The 20,358-nt window shown below is 41.0% G+C and overlaps 1 protein-coding gene across 4 annotated transcripts in view; it reads left to right on the top strand.

Moving 5' to 3' along the window:
* The window catches only part of tab1 (TGF-beta activated kinase 1/MAP3K7 binding protein 1), a 30,549-nt gene extending 10,606 nt beyond the window's left edge, over nucleotides 1-19,943 (top strand). The window contains exons 1-11 of one of the 4 annotated variants that reach the window (XM_027133589.2): nucleotides 4,818-5,001; nucleotides 5,747-5,877; nucleotides 6,103-6,253; nucleotides 7,736-7,822; nucleotides 8,903-9,041; nucleotides 11,015-11,131; nucleotides 12,009-12,120; nucleotides 13,146-13,290; nucleotides 15,444-15,651; nucleotides 17,928-18,081; nucleotides 18,851-19,943. In XM_027133589.2, the coding sequence (XP_026989390.2) occupies nucleotides 4,969-5,001; nucleotides 5,747-5,877; nucleotides 6,103-6,253; nucleotides 7,736-7,822; nucleotides 8,903-9,041; nucleotides 11,015-11,131; nucleotides 12,009-12,120; nucleotides 13,146-13,290; nucleotides 15,444-15,651; nucleotides 17,928-18,081; nucleotides 18,851-19,061 (1,488 nt within the window). In that variant the 5' untranslated portion in view covers nucleotides 4,818-4,968 and the 3' untranslated portion in view covers nucleotides 19,062-19,943. Of the gene's footprint in view, nucleotides 1-377; nucleotides 3,942-4,817; nucleotides 5,002-5,746; nucleotides 5,878-6,102; nucleotides 6,254-7,735; nucleotides 7,823-8,902; nucleotides 9,042-11,014; nucleotides 11,132-12,008; nucleotides 12,121-13,145; nucleotides 13,291-15,443; nucleotides 15,652-17,927; nucleotides 18,082-18,850 lie in introns of those variants that run through there. The other 3 variants (XM_047813575.1, XM_047813576.1, XM_027133681.2) reach the window with 3 other exon arrangements.
* The last annotated feature ends 415 nt before the right edge of the window (nucleotides 19,944-20,358 follow it).

Here is a 20,358-nt window from a genome sequence, read left to right as displayed (position 1 = left end):
AATACACAGATAAGCTCTTTGCTTAATGTCCTCTTAACGTTGTACTGCACTAATTGCTACGCTGTACTAATAACGCTCTCGCCTTTCTGTCTCTCTCCCTCTTTATCCTTACACCAAATCCTTCTTTAATTTGCTTTTACGTACTACACTTTTGCTACCATTTTCTTTCATGGATTGTGGGTTTGTATCTGCTATCATCGTTGTTTACACATACACAATGATTTAAACCCAAATTCCACGATTTAACCTTTTTCTTATCAATTCTTATTTATCCTTATGAATTCATATTTTCCTTCCTTTCTTTTCTTTTTTTTTTTTTTGCTTACAACCTATTCTGCTTTCCATTCCCCTTTGCAACCTGAATTCCCCGTTTTCAGGCAGGACAGTCCTTCCTGGCTTTCCAGCGTTTCAAGTTGGGTGCGGACTCGGCCCTGTTCTCACAGGACTACACCGACCCCAGCCAAGATGCCGCCGCCGCTCCATACAGTGCATTCACCAGCGGCGAAGAGCCCGAGAGCCCTGTAGGAACAGGCTCGTACCAGCAACCCAACGGAGAAGGAATGTTTGATGGGCCTGCAGGATACCAGCGTCAGGATTACTAACTACATGAAGGAAAGGCAACATGGAGCTGTGTTACTTCTGGAGTTCTGTAAGGGGGTTTTCACACCTGGCTTGTTTAGAGCATTTGTTTCGGAACCTGGTGCGTTTTTTTCCCTTGGTTCGGTTGATTTAGACATACATCGACATGGCAATCGTGCTCCGAAGCAATTTACTTGTGCTGAGAATGCAGTCTGATCTAATGAACCTGTATAGCAATGCATGATGGGAACTGCCTTATGTAACCTGTTACATAGCACGTCTGTTTAGCTAACAGGCCTAATAGCTAGCAACATGAATTTGAGGTTAACATGTCTGGTGAAACTTTGACTCTTTTTAAAACTGCTAAATTCTAGCGAATATAGATAAAAGCCACGGTAAGCTCACAGAGCAGCTGAGTATCCATATTGACTGATGAGCATTATGAGCAGAACCCCAGAACATAAACAGATAGACTATGGCCAATGAGAGCGCAGTTTACTCACATACTCGCGAGTTATATAAAAACATTGCGGTAAGCTTTAAAATTTTGCCATGTGAAAGCAAACCGAGCCAAGGAGAGAAGGATAGGTACTGTAACAATTTGTCTCCTAGTTTCGGAACAAAGCACAGGTCTGGAAACACCCTAAGAGCTGTTCAACAGCCATCACCATGAATTTGACAAATTTTGAATGTTCTCAGCCATCTAGACAGTTTTATTTTATTTTATTTTATTTTTTTTTGAGTGTCACCATTATGACTGTTGGGCTTTTTAGATTTGAAAGAAAGAGCAATGGAGAAAAAGTAAAGACTGATGTTAGCCTTTAAAAAGGTATACAGTACGCAATTATACCAGTTTGCCTTGAAACTTCATTTTATCTGGTGTGTCGTCTGAGTAATCCAAACCTTATTCTTGATGTTACTAATTATAGACATATGTTCTGCCACTAAGCAAGCACAGCAGCAGAGGCCATGCTGAACAAAATGACACTATTTACACTAATTCCGCATCTTGTATTGGATCAGATCTTACAAATCCCCAGTTTAAAAAAAAAAAATTCAGTCCGTATCCGTATTAGTTTGTAACGTGTAGAAAACGTGCCTCACTGAAAAGCAAAACCGTCACCCCATTGCCCTTACGCCATAATCGCCACTTCCGCATTATAATCTTTCACCACTGTAAATGTTCGGCGGATTTGGCACGGCATCTTGTCCATACCGTGTGTAAACAGTGCTCTGCGACTATGATGCTGCCTTTTTGGTGAAAATAAAGGACTTTCAAGGGCAGCGATCGTCTAATACTACTGTCAAGCTACGAAGCTGCCATCTAATAGAAAAGTAAGTTTGTTTAAAAAAACGTTTGCGATGATCATTTTGTGCATTTTAAGACTTATGAGTGTTTATATATATATAACTTTCGGATATTACCCATTTTAAGAAGTTATTTGGCTAACTGAGACCATCGAGACAACGGGCTTATTACTAATTGTACAGGAAACTACAAAAATATAGGATGGGTATTGATGGGTAATTCTGAAAGAATAACTCTGCGGTCTATGTTTTAAACTATATGCTTTAAACGCATATAACGTGCTCTTGTCGACTTCACTTCACTACTTCTACTGTACCTGCGTATCGGCTACGTCACACGATCCCTTCTTTTTGGTCGTATAGTGCTGCCGTTAACTAGCCGGTTTTCCTAACTAGCACGCGATAACGTTTGCTAACTGCGGCAGCTTGCATGCTATCGAGCTAGCTTATTAAATAACCCGCAGACATTTTGCTGTTTGTTGTCAATGCCACAAAGCAACTTTAAGTAATACTTACTTAAATATTAATAAGTAGAAATTCGAATTTGTTTCTGTAAGTAAAAAATCCACAGGAAATTGAGGGCTGTTACAACAGGAAGTTCGTTATTTACATGTAACGGTATACATTGCAGCAATTTGCCAACGATTCATTTTTTTCAGTGTGTTAAAGAACGACGTGTTCATTTTTATCCGTATAGATCTATATAAATCTGTAAGATTTTAGGTTGAGGAGCATTCGCAAAAACACGACAAATCTCAGAATAGCACTGACCCTGAAGACCCCTTCAAAATACAAAAAAAAAAATAAAATGCACGTCAGCACTTAACACTCAACAATTACACACATTCTTAATTCAATTATAATGAAAGATCACTATAGAAATCACTGACAGACATTTCTAGGGAAAAGTAATGTAGTAATGTATCTTATAGCATGCTATGTCTCCATACATAGGGAAATGAACACTTTTTAGGCAATTGTCTTCCAAAATACATACAATACAATACATACAATAGTTTATATATATATATTTTTCTTATAGCAAATAATTATTGTTTTGGATGGATAGGGAAGCTGTATGTTGCCTTCTTCATTAAGGGCGTCTGTATGTATTCACAAGGAAATGGCAGTACTGTAGGGATTTTTTTGAATAAATGTTCATTTTGCTGAAAAGTGTGTGTATAAAGGATTTTGGGACACCGTGCATTAATATTCAACCTTTGGAACTTCTGTCCCAACTGCTGTTTTAATAAATTAATCAGCAACTTCTGTACAATCAGAAACGAGAGTTCAATGCTTTGGAATAAATCACTTGAAATTGTTCTCATAGCAGTGGATATGTGTTGCTTGAACACAATGGTGTACGGGATTCTTGATGTCTGTTTATATTAAGGGTTATTTTATATCTATTCATTATTAGCTTTTTTTTTGGACGAGAAGTCGACAAGAGTACGTAAAAACGGTATCAGGCCGCGGTCTTGTTTAGACCACTCAACTGTTCAGTAGTTCCACATGTAGAAGATAAAAAGCCAAACCGCGATTATTTAACTTTTACAATGGCAGCATCAGCATCTGCAGCTTGGCATCTCAACATCATCATCCCTGTATTCGTACTTAGGTTCTTCTCCAGTATCAGCCATCGCTGAATTGAAATAATTCATAGTCACATAAGCGTCTTTGAATAGTCATGGCTGTAAAAATGAAAAGTTATTTATTGAAATCCATCCATATTTTCTGTGCTAGTGGAGCTTATTTTTCAAGATGATGGTTGTCATTGTTTTTTTTTTTTTTCAGGCCATATTTTTTTGCTGAATGTTTCTGAAGGAACCGACTCTTTGCTCCAGTGTCATTTCATATAACAGTATATATGTAAATCTCTAATTGAATATAAAACTTTATTTTAAAACATTATGATGTGAAAAGTATAAAAACTCTGGTGTCCTTCTCGCTCGTCCCTCCTGTATTTACGTGAACGTCTCTCTCTCTCTCTCTCTCTCTCTCTCTCTCTCTCTCTCTCTCTCTCTCTCTCTCTCTCTCTTTCTCTGTACTGAACATTCATTTCTGAACTTGTCCAAAAAAATATGATTTTATTTTGGAATAATACATATTAAAATGAATCAATATAAAACAGTTGGCAGATGAAACTATGTAGTTCTGTAAAATTGTGTGACCTTCTCTGTGTTATTCTAGATAGCTACAGAAAAAAAGGAAAGTTAAGGTCTGTTAAGTGCTACTGTTTTTGATGTAATGGATTTTATGTATATTTAAAACACAATAAAGAAATCTAAAAAATAACCGAAATATTTTCAATTTTTTTTTTTTTTTTTTAAATTTTCTATGATGAACCACAAATGATGGTGAGACCGGCCATGCTGTATGGTTTAGAGACAGGAGTCAGAGCTAGAGGTAGCCGAGCTGAAGATGTTGAGGTTCTCTTTTGGGAGTGACAAGATTGGACAGGATTAGGAACGAGTACATTAGAGGGACAACTCGTGTTGGACGTTTGGGGGACAAAGTTACGGAGGCCAGATTAAGATGGTTTGGACATGTTCAGAGGAGGGAGAGTGAGTATATTGGTAGGAGAATGTTGGACATGGAGCTGCCAGGCAGGAGGCAAAGAGGAAGGCCAAAGAGGAGGTATATGGATGTAATTAATGAGGATATGAAGCTAATGGGTGCAAATGTTGAGGATGCAGAAGATACGGATAGGTGGAGAGAGATGATTCGTTGTGGCGACCCCTGAAGTGTGTGTGTGTGTGTGTGTGTGTGTGTGTGTGTGTGTGTGTGTGTGTGTGTGTGCGCGCGAGCGAAATAGGTGTACAGTAACTCCCGTCTCGTGCGCACTGTTTCCGGGCTCTGGATTTACTGCCTGCTTGCTATTTATTAGACCTGGTGTCATAAGTATGTATGATAATCTGTCTCAGTCAGCATTAAGTTTATTCTCGTCATATTACGACTTTATTCTCGGAATCTTATTTTAACGCCCCTTTATGCCGGTACACCACGTACAGTAGTAGAGCCGAAGATTACCGAAAGTTTCCGAATCTATACGAATCCTAAAAGTCCCGTTTCCGCTTCAAGATGGCGGCGTCGCGCAAGCCTCTGATGCATAGTGTAAGACAACAATAAGGAAATGTCGCCTTTTTCTCTTTGTATTCTTTCATTTATTTACAAATGAACAAACGTCTGTTTATGACACGGTGAAAAAAAAATGCTGCTCCATACATAGTATCTGTAGTGAAAGGTTGACGTGTGTAGTTAGCATGTTAGCATTTAAATAGCCATAGAATACAATACAATCTGATTTGCTTTCACGATTTAATCACATGTCAATAATCAAATATGAACGATTAATTATAACATACTATAGAATTGAGTAACTTTGGCGACCATTATCTGTATTTATTTTTTCTGTGTTATTAACACAACAGTGATGTTACACAGGAAACAGATTAGCGTTTGCTAACTTTTGTGGGTTGAACCCCAAATGGGTTTTAATACTAACTGACAAAGTGAACTACAAATGGCACCAAATAACTTCTGTGCCCTTTCTAGTTGACTTCATATGTTGGATATTTGGATTTAGACACTGTACCTTTACTCAGCTACCAACTTTTCAGACCAACAGAAGTCCTAAAATTGTATAAACCTACAAATCAACAAATTTCAAAGATGAGATAATAAAATATTAACGTACAGAATTTTCATAAACAGAAAGAAAAAAGTTTATATTAGGTATTTAATCCCTATAGTCATTTTAGAATGTATTTTTATACTAGTACTTGTACTTCCTGGACGTATCAGCTTGTTTTTGAAATGTATTAACGACGTGTTCTGGATTTGGTTCTGTGGGTTTTAGCACCAGAGCTGGACAGATGACCTGCCGCTGTGCCAGCTGTGTGGAGTGGGAACGGCACCAAACTGCGTGTACAGCCCCGATGGCAAAAGCAACCAGATGCACCCTAATGAGGATGGGCACTTCCGCTTCAGGTCAGTCATGAAACACAAAACAGAAGCTTCGGTGATGAGGACGTGTAACAGCCTTTGGCCAACTGGCAGACTGAATTGATTCAGATCCAGCGGATGTTCCAGTGGATTGATCCCAGCACTCAAAAATAGACTAATTTATACATTAATATGTTGACATATCATGCAGACATTGTGTGTCTAGGAAATAGGAAAGATTAAATCTTCCTTATTCATTTTGCCCCACAGTACCGAGTCCTGTTTTCTGTATGGGGTGTTTAACGGTTACGACGGCAGCCGAGTGGCCAATTTTGTGTCTCAGTGTCTGACTGCAGAGCTTCTTCTGGGCCAGCTCAAATCCAGTCACTCTGACGCAGACGTCCGGCGCATCCTCTCACAGGTAGCTGTTCACTTAAGCAGAATCAACCAAAGTTAAAAAAAAAAAAAAAAAAAAAAGATTGTTTCGGAAATATCACAGTAGTCTCTGTGTGCTTGGGCAGCTGTCTATTTCATTTGAATGAATAAAAACTGTGGAGCAACATGCATCAGCTTTTTAACCGGTAAAGCCTCAGAAGTTAGACCCCAAGATCAGTGCTACACAAATGTTGAGATGCCGCAATAAGTTAGTTAGTTGGTCACTAAATGATTAGTTGGAAAATAAGTCAGTCATTTGGGAAGTAATTCATTTGGACAGTAATTCTGTCAGTTAATGGGCCCGAAATTCAGTCAGTGGGTTGGAGAACAAATCAGTCAGGCTGTCAGTAAATCGATCTGTTATCCTGGACATTACGTCTTTTACCAAATGGCTCAGTTGGTTGTATCATTTTTCAGTAATTTGTCAGTTGTTCAACAATAAGGCCTTCAGTCTGTTTAAAAAAGATCAGCTGATTCATCAATTAGTCGATTCGGTAATAAGTACGTTGCGCATTTGGTCAGTCAGTTTATCAGCAATTTCTTTCAACACGTCTGCCTGTCAGTTATATGGTCAAATTATTCAGTATGATTGTAAGTCAGTCGGTCATCCAGTAAGTTTGCCAGTAAGTGCTCACAGACAGTAAGTCAGTCAGCCAGTCAAAAATTCTTTCAGTAGGTCAGTCAATAAGTCAGTAGCTCAGTCAGTAAGTCAGTGGATCAGATGCTCAGTGAGTAAGTCAGTGGATCGGTAGCTCAGTCAGTAAGTCAGTGGATCAGTAGCTCAGTCGGTAAGTCAGTCGATCTGTAGCTCAGTCAGTAAGTCAGTGGATCGGTAGCTCAGTGAGTAAGTCAGTGGATCGGTAGCTCAGTCAGTAAGTCAGTCGATCTGTAGCTCAGTCAGTAAGTCAGTCAGCCAGTCAGTGATTCAGTCCAACAGAATTTCTCTATGTTTAATAACATGGATAATAATGGTTTGACTAGAGATATGCTGATGTGCTGTCCAATTAATTAAATCTTAATGTTTTTTACTAAAATTATTTGTTTTATCATAGTCTTTATTAGATAATAAGAATTATATTGTAAAGATAAGGCTTCCTTTCATGAAGGTTTGTCAAGTATTGCACTGGTAAGTGTATAATTTACACTTAAGCCACAATATGTCAGTAAACATGATGTGTTTACTGTTTTCAGGTTGTCTTAGTAAAAGTAAACAGTTGCACTTGACACTTTTGCATGCACACCTAAACATATAACCTACACTGTCCATTAAAAAATACTGAAGACCAAAACAATTTATGGCCAGCTTATATGTAATTAAATGGACTCTTTAAGGAAGCTTCCAGATGTTCGTATGAATGAGATGACGACAAACTAGATGTAACTTATCGTTATTCAGTTTCGATGAATGTGTAAGTGATGTTTTTTTCTTCTTTCCTTTCTTCCATTTTTCTGTGTCGGTGTCTTCAAGGCTTTTGACGTAGTGGAGAAGAGTTACTTTGAGACCATCGATGACGCACTGGCAGAAAAGGCCAACCTTCAAGTGCAAATCCCAGAGGCGAGAACACACACACACACACACACACACACACACACACACACACACACACAACAAAGAGAATGGTTACAGCAGCAACTTTCAAGGTCCCACACACAAAGCTAATTCATGAATAGAAAAATTCCTTTTGTTGGTTGTGAACATGAGAAAGCCGCGATTAAAGTGCTACACACTGCGCCAGCGCATTACACCAGAGGTCATGGCATTCCCGGTATTGAAATACTAATCAATTCTACACAAGTTTTTCGTTCAATACTGAATAAAGGAAATAACTTTTGTCCAAGCCGAGTATCCTGGAGCATGTATAATTATTACGTTACCACATTTGATTCACAGACCGAGTACACAGACTTTTCCTTCCAGACTTTTCCCAATGCATAGCTTAAGGCGTACCAGAAGAAATACACAAATCATTAGCTAAATTAAAGCCAGCTAAGATCCAGACTGCACTTGTTTATATGCTCGAGTTTCTTCTTGAGTATTTTTTTAACCTATTCGCACAAGATAATCGCGCAACGTGAGCAGTGTATTAGACTGTAAGATACAGAGATAGGGGACTAGAGTCATATGACTTGACTCGGGTCAGACTTAAGTCGCAAATTTGAGACTTGCTTGACAACTATTAAAAAAAAAAAAAAGACTCGACTTTGACTTGACATTCATGACTTGAGATGACTCGAACTTGAGTTAAATGACTCAGGGATGGGGGGACTTCACTCGAGTCAGACTTGAGTCACAAATTTGAGACTTGCTTGACAAATATTAAAAAAAGACTCGACTCGACTTGACATTCATGACTTGAGACTTGACTCGGACTTGAGTTAAATGACTCCGAGACTTGGGGACTTGACTTGACTCGAGTCAGACTTAAGTCGCAAATTTGAGACTTGAGAATTGCTTGACATATCAAAAAAAAAAAGTCTGAACTTGACTTTGACTTGACATTCATGACTTGACACTTACTAGTGACTTGCACATGTGTGACTTACTCCCACCTCTGGTAAGGTACGAATATGTTCTCAAGGCACAGGGTCTCAAGAGCGTAATTTAAGTAATGTTGTTTTCGTTTTTGTCCTGCAGGGGGTGATGTTCCACCAGCTGTCTCCTCAGAGTCAGAAGATTGCAGAGAGGCTGAAGACTCTGGAGCAGGAGGTGGCTGGAGGAGCCACGGCCATAGTCGCTCTCATTCTCAACAACAAGCTATACATCGCTAACGTGGGTACGTACACACATACACACACACATACACACACACATACACACACACACAGATGATAAACCACAAAAATATCATAAATGTTAAAAACATTATTAAGAAGTTTCAAACATTTGATATAATCCTACACAGACTCTACAGACTTGTTCAATACTGGAAGAAAATAGCAGTATCGCAACAAAACAGTAAATTATTTGGGTAAATATATCCTTGGACAAATTCAAATCTTTCTAATATAGTTGTCTTTTGAAATGGTCACGCCATTGACAACCGTTGACTAAAAACATTTGGATTTTCTAAATATAGATATAAATACTTCAGTATACACTGGATATAAATTCTTGTCATTTACTGATAATAATCAGACACTGAAATTCACTTCTACACATCAGATTGTTTGCCACGTATTCGGATAGCAGTGTGTCATTGCTTCCACAGCACGCACACAGACCTTTTGCCTTTTTGTTTTTCTTCTTGATATTATCCCTCATTTCTCTGGTTTGCATGTGCGTTCGACTTTCTGAAAAGGTCAAGCCGTGGTCAAAGTGGCGCATTGCCGTAGGTGAGGCCGTTTTGGTAATTGTTGAGACAGATATGGTAACGTGGTGAGAGCTGATTTCCCCGAGGAGAAAGAAGGAAAAAAAAAACCTGCATTCAGTCTTTTATATCTGGGTTTAAAGAAAAAACAACATAGACTGAGCGAACATGGAACTTTTTTTTTGGAGACCAGCAATTTTATTTTGGGGGATGGGGGGGGGGGTGCTGTCACCTCTTCAGGAAGTTAAATACATGATCAGTTGGGTCAATTAAGCTATTATCATCAATAAAGCCATAAAAGCCCAAGCCGTGACATTACCTCCAACCCTTAACCGCTGAGCTTGTATGTGTGGGAACACAGCGGATATTTTCTTTCTCGACTTTGTGTCTAATTTCTGGTTTTTGGTTGCAAAGTACCATCTGGCCTTCCGACTCTCACCGCCGAGAGGTTTGAGGTATCTCCTTAGAAGTCTTCTCTGAACGGTGGATTGTGATGAATTCACACCTGCTCCATGGAGGGTGAATTCGAGTCAAGATGCTTTTATTGTCGTTTCAACCATATACAGTAGCTGACACAAAGACAGGGCTACGTAGGACAACACAGAGCTACATGAAGACGGTGCAAAACAAACACTACAAGATACTATAATACCGTATATTCTATAGGCATGCACAAAAATACTGGAACGAACACTTAATGTAATAGCAGCAGTAGTTGGTGATTTTACTCACTGTTGCTTTTGGGCTTTTCTTCACAGCTCTCGTTAATGTTTCTGTTGGAAACTGTAGTTGTTATGACTGACCTGTTTGGTTGGTACTGCACCAGTGGTTTCTTTGCTTTACCGAACATTCTTGGCAAATTGTTGTTTTGGCTCTGCTTATACAACAAATCTCAACCTTAAAACGACTCAGTTTTTCCTCAGTAGACAGCGCTCTGGTCCTGGTCAAGGTTGCTTTAAACTTTTGAACAGCAAATGCGGTTTTGTCAGGTGAAATCCTGGCCTCAAACAAGAGGCGGCATTCCGAACTGTTTATTGTTAAAACAGCCAAAGGAACAGAGCACATCTGGGCAACCAGAAACATCTATTGGAATATTTTTGGGATGATCTGAAAATGGAGTGAATCCAAACCAACGGTGCTTCGTTGTACAGTACACTGATGAGCAGCTCTAGATGTAGTGCTTTGTAACAGTCAGAAAGTTGACCTGCTTCTATTGCTCGAGTTTCTGCGTAACACGACAGGTTGCTGTAATGTGTTTGATGATTACTGTGAAAGAGTGAAAAGATTGAAATGCATTACACCACCTCATGCTGAAATAATTTGCGTTGAAATCAGTCTGCGTAACATTTTGGTGTGTGTGGGTGTGTATGTGTGTGTGTGTATGTGTGTGTGTGGGTGTGTGGGTGTGTATGTGTGTGGGTGTTTGTTCCACTACTCAGGCACCAATCGAGCTCTGCTTTGCAAGTACACCAGTGACCGTCAGAATCAGGTGATTCAGATTGGACGTGCCCACACAACTGACAATGAAGATGAGCTGGCCAGACTGGCTCAGTTAGGTGAGTACACACACACACACACACACACACACACACACACACACACACACACACACACACACACACACACAAGCACATTAGTGTGTGGGTCGTCATCTGTTATTCTGTATGTTTCATAGTTAGATAAAAACTCTCTCTTAGAGGAATATCTTCTCTCGAGAGGAGAGATGAGAGCAGAGAAGAGATGAAGAGTAGATAGAGATAAAAAGAGAGAGAGAGTGAGACGAGAGAGGAAAAAGAGAGGGAGAGGGAGAGAGTAGAGATCAAAGAGAGAGAAAAAAGAGAGGGAGAGGAGAGAGAAAAAAGAGAGGGGGAAGGAGAGAGAGAGAGAAAAAAGAGAGAAAAGAGAGGGAGAGGAGAGAGAAAAAAGAGAGGGGGAAGGAGACGAGAGAGAGAGAGAGAGAGAGAGAGAGAGAGAGAGAGAGAGAGAGAGAGAGAGAAAGAAAGAAAGGAAGAAAAAAAAGAGAGAAAAGAGAGGGAGAGAGAGCAAAAAACAGAGAGGGGGAAGGAGAGAGAGAGTGGAGAGAGAGAGAGAGAGAGAGCAGAGAAACAGAAAAGAGAGCGGAGAAGAGGGGGAGGCGAGAGACAAACGAGGGGGGGAGGAGGGAGCGAGAGAGAGAGAGCTCGATCGACGCAGAGAAACGAACCCAACAGAGACCACAAGCGGGATATGCTCTCGCCACCCACGCTCTCTAGATCTTCTCTCTCTCCCCTTATCTTTTTTCATCTCTCTCACTCTCTCTCTCTCACACACACTCTCCCCCCTTTCTCTTCTCTCTCCTCCCTCTCTTTTTTCTCCTCTCTCTCTCTCTCTCTCTCTCTCTCTCTCTCTCTCTCTCGCTCTCTCTCTCTTTCTCTCCCCCCCCCCCCCCCCCAGGCCTGGACCAGAATCGGCTCAGACAGATGGGGATAATTGCAGGTCAGAGCAGTCTGAGGCGGATCGGAGACTACAAGGTGAAATTCAGCTACTCAGACATCGATGTCCTGAGGTGGGTTCAGAGGAAATACCGTAAAGGTATTCAGACTTTTCTTAGAGCTAAAAAAAAAATCAAAAACACACCATTTTCATTTCATTAAAGTCTCAAACATTTTATTGAAAATAATATTTATTATTATCCAGAGAATTATGTTTGGGGCTGATTTGTATTTGATTTAATGTAGATGGGTGATTAATGCTGGTTATGGCAACCGTTTTTGTTTTAAATGTGACACTGATGAAACAAGTGTTAAATTGTAGACTTAGGAACAGCATTATCATCCAAATATGTACTTCATTCCTTACTGTGTAAATGTTTTCTTAGTGCTGGTAAGTATTACTAACGCTGATTGTCATGTGTTGATATGTTGGTAAATAGTAAACGCAAATCAGTTTGTTCACAGCACAGCAGATTTGCATTCAGTGACGTCCACAAAAACGATCAGTCAGTCAGATCAGTCGCTGCACAACATCGGCAGCCGTAAACACACACCACCTCCTCCTCTTATCTCATTTTCCCATTTTTCCAAAGCGAATAGCTAGCCTTAATATTCTTCATTTACAACCTCGTTATATTCACGTCTCGAGTTTTCAAACTCGTCGCGTTCTCGTAACACTCATGTGTGCGTTCAGAATAAATCATTCGTTCAAATATAACCAATTGTCCATATATAACAGTGCTACGGAGTTGCTCGAAAAGGTTTTTCAGAACTAAACATATTTTCACGAATGTCATTTAAGAATACGTCGGTTTATATCCTGCTTGAAAAGCTGAGTCTCTGAGTGTATGATGCAGCGTGCACCTGTTCATTGTCTGTTCTTATCTCTGCCTCTACATAAACCACATCGTCTCTCTTTCTTTTTCTCTCTGTCTCTCTCCGATTGTGGTTGTGTCTTTGTCTAAGGGTCTCTCTCTCTCTCTCTCTCGACTGTTATCCTGCCGTTAACCTTTAAAGCCAAACCTCCTCCATTCCCTGCCTTCTGGAAGCCAAAAGAAAAGAAATCATGGTTTATGTATTTAACGTGTCCGTTTCTTAGTGCGGCCAAGAGTAAGCCAATCATCGCGGAGCCCGAGATTCACGGCGGCCAGTCGTTGGATGGAGTCACAGGCTTCCTGTTGCTGATGTCAGAGGGACTCATTAAGGCCCTGGAGGCGGCTCATGGACCTGAGCAGGCCAATCAGGTGTGTTCTCATTTACATAATCTATTCCTACATTCTCATGCATGTCTTAAAGTTGGGGTCTCCGTTGTTTGAGAAATGCTTCAGAAAACTGAGTTGGGCCGCCAAACAAAACAAACACATAACTAACGTGTAGCCAATGAGCAGAAAGGGGCGTGTCTTGTCAATATGGGCGGAGAGAGTGTTCAGTGCGCATGTAACAAAGAAAGAAAGCGAAGAAAAGCTTATGATAAGGCAAGAAGTAGGACCCGTGTTAATATAGGATCAGCTTTCCAGCGCTGGAGAGAACTGAAGGAGCGGGAAAGCCTGCGATGGGACGCCATTTTTCCTTCTCGATACGTGAGTAACGTTGGTTTTGCTTTGTTTCGCAGAACTAATATATGCCTTTGTCCTTTGCATGATTCTGCTTGTGTGTCATTTTTGCTTGTTTGTTTATCTGCAATCGTATTGTTCTTCCCTTCAGCTATGATAAAGACATATTTCTTTCCATTAGTCGCCTGGGTTAGGTATGTATGTGTGGGCGGAGCTATCAATACAGGCATTGGCTTTCAAACAACGGAGACCCCACCTTTAATATTATAAAGTTATTATAATATATATATAGTTATTTGTGTCTGATTAAATGAATCCATCCAGATTTGTGGTGTTCATTTTTGCTTCACACTTTACAACTGTACTGAATTGTAACCATGACAACAAGCACGAATAACGTGTACTTCCACCGGGCCGTTAAGTTTCAGCACTTTTAATTAAAGCAATAAGAACAGCAAGCCAACACCCTTTATGACAGGACAACAATAATATAACCGTAGCACCGTTCGATACCCTGCCAATCAAATGAAGATTCTAGAAGTTTCTAACGCTTTATGATAGTTTAATTACCACTGTCATCACTAGAAACGCAGAGATTTGAGCTCCTACTGATCTGAAACACTCACCGCTGTATTTATAACCAATACACGGAAGCATTTACTTTAGTCTTCAGCCATATTTACTGTTCAGCCAATTTTTTGTTGGTGGTGTTTGTTTGCCAATTTTTTTCTTACCGCTGAAGTGAACGATCCCGGTGGAGATTTGGTGTTTTGTATGTAAAATTCAGCAGTGTCTATCCGCACATCCTACAAGACGAAGGACAAGGAGTTTGTTGTACACAAATTTAGTCACCAACAGTCGCTGCTGCTCATGTCGCCTGAAGTCACCGGAGGCTCTCATCGAAAGTCATCCATCGCCGGTCGCTTTGGCGCTGCGAGTCAGCGTGTGTGTGTGTGTGTGTGTGTGTGTGTGTGTGTGTGTGTGTGTGTGTGTGTGTGTGTGTGTGTGTGTGTGTGTGTGTGTGAACTTAGCATTCTAGGTGTTAAAGATCGATAATGTGCGCAAGTGAGTTTGGTGGAAAAAGTCCTCAGATAGTCAATACCATTGTCAATATCAGTCGAAAGACCAATACAGAGCGCTTATTACGAGTAGTTACAATCCAAATAGATCTAGCAATAGAATAAAAAGTCAAATCAAACCAGTGTTGCCATGGTTTTTAGAGGAAAAGAGGTTTCTTCTTTTATTACTTCCTGGTGTTAAATTACAACGTAGGTTAAAGTGAAGAAGGAAGATTAGAACGAAAACGTAGCAGAATCGGAAAGTGATTAATCACAATAGCAAATGATGGATTCTGATTTATTTCTTAACTAATTTCCTTCCTTCTTCGTCGATATCCGTCAGGGTCCAACACACACAGTAAACGTTTACGCATTTTCACAATTCTTTACTTTCTTTTAGAGAGCCAGAAAGTGTGAACTAAGATAGTAACACTGATTAAAATCGAAGCAGACACGATTTTTTCCCGTTTTTTTTTTTTTTTCCGTGAAAACAATCCTCAACGTATAAACATATCAGATGCATAACCCAGATAAAGTAGATTAGTAGCTGCTTTTAATTACTTTAGGCTAGTGTACTTTTGTGCCTGTGTTGCTTGTTAAAATTCTGTCAAAAAGGTCAAATAAAACATGATTAGTGACACAGACCGGACTCGTGTGTAATATAATAGCTGTTGGCATCAAGGTGCAAAAGAACAAGCCTTTCAGATGAGCTGAGAAAGTGATTAGCCATGTTATTAGCCATCGGTGTTACTAATGGACTCCATTTCCCATAATTCCTTCTTTCAGGATATCGTTGCCATGGTGTCGGCAGAGTTGACCCAACAGGGCAACGTGGAGGCGGCGGCCCAGTCGGTGGTGGAGCGCGTAAAGCGTCTTCATCACGACGCCTACGCCAAACAGAGAGCGGGGCAGTGTTCACGCCACGAGGACATGACCCTGCTCATTCGCACCATTAATTACCCTCTATCCGACGGCTCGCTAACTCCAACGCAAGGTAAACATACCTCGCTCTCTGCCCCTCTCTCCCTGTGTGTGTGTGTGTGTGTGTGTGTGTCAGTCAGGTTTCTCTCTGTGTCTTACATAACCGTATATTCTGCGTTCCGTTTCTATCCAGATGTCTTTTTTCGGTATTTAAAAGTTGGCGTTACAAGCTAGGTTTTAATCAGACGTCGGTATGTTCTGGTGGACAAGATGGCGTCATCAAGAGAGCGCTGGCCAAACGACCCTGACACAACAAGCCAGCTGTTGTGTTCCGCGGTTTGTGCGGCGTGTGTCATTGGCACCAGCCTGAGAGCACATTCAGTCATCACCGGCCAGTGGGAGATAAATTCCTGTGCTTGGATGTTCAGATGAGAAACCAAAGCAAGCACTTTCAGCTTCACGTCAACAGATCTCAGATTTCAGTGGGGTTAAAAAAGAACACAGTTATACTACATGCAGCATCTCTCATCTTTATACTGCAACCATAATATTACATGCATTTAGAATCTTCCTTCAAGGGTGGTCAATATTTCTTCTCTTCTCTTCTTCTCTCTCTCTCTCTCTCTCTCTCTCTCTCTCTCTCTCTATTCCCTTCTCTCTCTCTCTCTCGCCCTCTCTCTCTCTCGCTCTCTCTTCTTTCTGTTCTCTCTCTCCCTCTCTCTCTCTCTCTCTCTCTCTCTCTCTCTCTCTCTCTCTCTCTCTCTCTCTTAGTAGCATATTTATGAACGGTGCTAATAATGATTCAGAACACAACGCAATGCTACAAAACCCTACGTGCTTGTATTTGAAATGTCTACACAAATTAGTAGCTTCATCGTTCCCCCACTTCCTGTGTCTGCACCTGCACTGCTTCCTACATGAGAGTAAGCAGCAACACCTTCGCATCCGTCTGTCTTTCTTTTAGCTTAGTTTTTAGTTTTTTGTTTTTTTTCCCTCTCCCCAGTTTTCATAATCGAAAGAGCAGAAACATAATTGAGAGCAGCAGATTAATAAGAGTTTTAGTTCAGCAATTAAAGTTCTGCACCACTGAATGGAAGGTGGTGGAGGTCAAATCCCAGAAGTGTTACGACTGTTGTTATGCCGTTTAAAATCTAAAGCAAGCGAACACCAGGGTACAAGGCTAGGAGTTCTCACAAAAATTTGTAAAAGGAGCATTTTTTCCTCTCTCTCTCTCTATCTCTCTCTCTCTCTCAGTAATTGCAGCACTCGATCCGATCGACGTATGACTCTGTAGTGATTGACAGTTGCACAGGCGGGGTCGGTCCTGTCATGAGTGTGCGTATGCGCAAGGTTTCACGGTAATTACGTTGTCAGCCTGAAATCATTTGCTTTTCAGATGTAACAGGTTTAAGGCTGTGGAGGAAAAAAAAAAAGGCCTCTGACACCTTGACGAACCCTTAGTGATGATGAGCCACATCTGGAAAAAGAAAGCATAATAGTCTTTCTGATCGCCGGTGTTAAAAGACCAGGCGATCCGGTTTCTAGCACCTGACGCGGCCTTCTGCTTTTGTAGCCCGTTTGCCTCAAAGCGTTCTGAGATGTTACTGTCGATCACCTTTCAGCTCCGACCCTTCTGACCGATCTCTCTCATCAACAAGGCAATTCCACACAGAGAAAGCGCCACTCACTGATTGTATAAATTCTCTAGCATCACATTTTTTTGACGTTTATGTTACGGCCACGTTGCTGCCACGTGATTGGCCGATTGAACAATCGGGTGTTTCTAATAAACTGGCCGGTGAACTTGTGTCGCGTTTTCACTCTCGGATCAGAATCTCGTTCTGTTTTGAAGTACAGCTTTAAGTACAGCTTCTGTAATGTGCAGGTTGTATAGTGTGTAAAAATCAATACAGAGGGAATAGCCGAGGGATCGTCGAGAGTGAATTGTTCATGTATCATCTCCATTACGTCTTCATGTATCATCTCCATCTTTACTCAACATCCTCTGCCTTTCTCCTCTGATCGCTCTCTCTCTCTCATTTTCTCTCTTTCATCTATTTTATACCTCCTTTATTACCCTAAACACTTTGTCCTTGCCCTCTTTCTGTCTGTCTTCTTTAATGGCTTTTCTCTCCTCTATTCACCTTGTTCTTTTTTCCTTCCTCTCTGACCTTTTTTTATTTTTTGATTTCTCCCTCATTTATTTCTCCCTCATTGCAACATCCCTTCCCCCTATTCGCTTCTCAATACCATCTACTTCTACTATTTACAACCTGCTCCTCTCTCTCTCTCTCTCTCTCTCTCTCTCTCTCTCTCTCTCTCTCTCTCTCTCTCTCTCTCTCTCCTCAGGTGGTCGTATCTACCCGGTGTCTGTGCCCTACTCAAACTCCCAGAGCACCAGTAAGACGAGCGTGACGCTGTCTTTAGTCATGCCAGCCCAGGGCACGCTCACTAACGGTACCAACACAGCTTCCACTCTGGATGGAGGCACCCCCACTCCTGGGTATGGTTCCGTCCATTTCTTTCCCCTCAAAGCTTTATCTTTGGTCCACTTTTCCATTAAACCGTCCCTAAATATTTGACGTAGTGGTCCTTGTAGCATTGCACGTCGTCTGTGTTTTTTTTCCCCGGTTTCTGTATGAAGATTCGTTTTAAGGCCATGAGCCGTTCTCCCGAGACCGATTCCAGCACAGACTATTAAATAGCAATGCACGTTTATTCATTACATTTCTTTATTTTATCTCAGCCAAGCGTTCAGAGCTACTTTTGAGGACGTTCACTGTTGCGTAGATGTCATTGCTGGTAGAAAGTTACCTTAAACAGATGACACAATTTCCAACCATTGAAGTGTAGGAGAAATACACGGCTCATGAATTCTGCCTAATAATCTTAGTAGCGTAATATTAAATCGAAACGGAAATGTTTGCGGATCGACTCCTTGGCACGTTCTTGCGACGTTACAGCAGGGGGAGGGCAGAACGTAAGCTGCACCTTATGAGCCAACTACAAATTTGGCCCTTTGTTAGAAACCACTAAGATTTCTTTTCACTTAAACGTGCAGCTTAACAGCAATTACTGGTTTATTAGATCAGATTTGAGGTAGAAACCAATACAGTTGTTTATATACAGTTCAGTAACTGATAAACATATGCACACAAACATACACACAACAGCCTAATAGGTCCTTGGAGCACCCTAACTCCTTTAGTAGACATCCACTATTTTATAACCCATCATAAGGCCTTAATGTGTGTCTGTGCCCGTGTGTGCAGGCAAAGTCCCACGGCTACGCTGCAGTCCAACACACACACGCAGAGCTCCAGCTCCAGCTCTGGCGACGGCAGTCTCTTCAGACAGCGCGCCAGCCAGGCGGCACAGCCGGACGAGACGGGCCGTGTGCCGCCCTACGTCGACTTCACCCATTTCTATCAGATGTGGGGCACGGAGCACAACGAGGGAATTAGAGGTCCGGGACCACAGTGAGGGCTCCAGAGAGAACAAATGGAGAACAGAGGCGGCTTCCAGCAGCACTGACATGTACAATGGATTCTAATGGCATGCGGTTTACACCGAGTGCCGATTTGCTGCCTCCTGTAAGGACTTTATTAAGGCCAAAGTGTTTAATAGCCTCGTTCTCCAGGTAATTCGCAATTCCAGATTCGCAGCGCCTGCCTTTTCCTTTCGGTGCAGCAGCATTGTTCAATTACAGGTCAGTTTTCTTTAGGCGACTAAATGCAAAATATATTATTGTTAATGCTCCGATGTGGCATTTTGATATTATAGCATTATCCTGCTGATCAGAGCCAAACAGATCAAATTTCATTAAATATCATGAAGTTACTGATGAAGATTAAGAAATACATCATGTGACTAGCGTGAATCCGTCACTCCACGATTCGTCGATTCTTAGATTCTACTCTCACGTTGTAAGTGAAAGCAATATGGTGGTGTTTTTTTTTTTTTATTATTATTATTAACGTTATCACAAAATGGGTTTCAGCATCCAAACAGATGGGACACATCACTCTTGTACTGGGGTAACAGTGGACTTGCTCCATGTCAAACTCACTATATACACAGTGCTCCGAGAAAGTGGATCATAAACCTCTTCCATAGCGATATATAACGCCTCGAGGTCGTGACACACGCACACAGCACTTCTTGAGTCGATTTGTTTATCACGCCATAACGGATAAAACCGTAGATGTTCTCCTGATACCTGAATTCTGTGTGTTAATATCATATGATGATTTGACCTTCTCCTAGTAGCTGACAATCCAATAGTGAATTTCTATTGGAAATCTCTCTCTCTCGCTCTTTTTTTGTTTGTTTGTTTTGTTAATAAAAGCTCCGCTAAGACCTCAACACTCCTTTCTTTGCAGATATCAAGGGACCCATTTCCAAGCATTCGGATCAGCCGACACACTATCACGCAGTCTGAAGAGACTGATATTATGCAAAATCAAATTGTCATTGATTAATTATGACGATATTGCCGTTCGGCGGAAGGCCGAACGGCAGCAAGGTACTCGAGGGCATTTCAAAACGTGTCCTAATGCGTACGCTGATGACGAAGCATTTTTTTATTTTTTTTTTAAATCTATATATATTACAAGTGTTCTGTTTAATACACCATGTTAACCCCGTCTTCACTCCTATTCACTCCATTCTGCAGTAAAGTCAGGTTTGCTTATAGCACGAATGAGTGGACGCTCGAGACTGATTTGCTTTTCTCCACCAAGTCGTATATCGGTTGTACTTTATTGTACAGTCTGAAATA

Source organism: Tachysurus fulvidraco, chromosome 5 (genome assembly GCF_022655615.1).
Source record: "Tachysurus fulvidraco isolate hzauxx_2018 chromosome 5, HZAU_PFXX_2.0, whole genome shotgun sequence".
Taxonomy (NCBI): Eukaryota; Metazoa; Chordata; class Actinopteri; order Siluriformes; family Bagridae; genus Tachysurus; species Tachysurus fulvidraco.
Note: the sequence above shows the minus strand (reverse complement) of the source record. Positions and strands in the feature narration are given on the sequence as shown.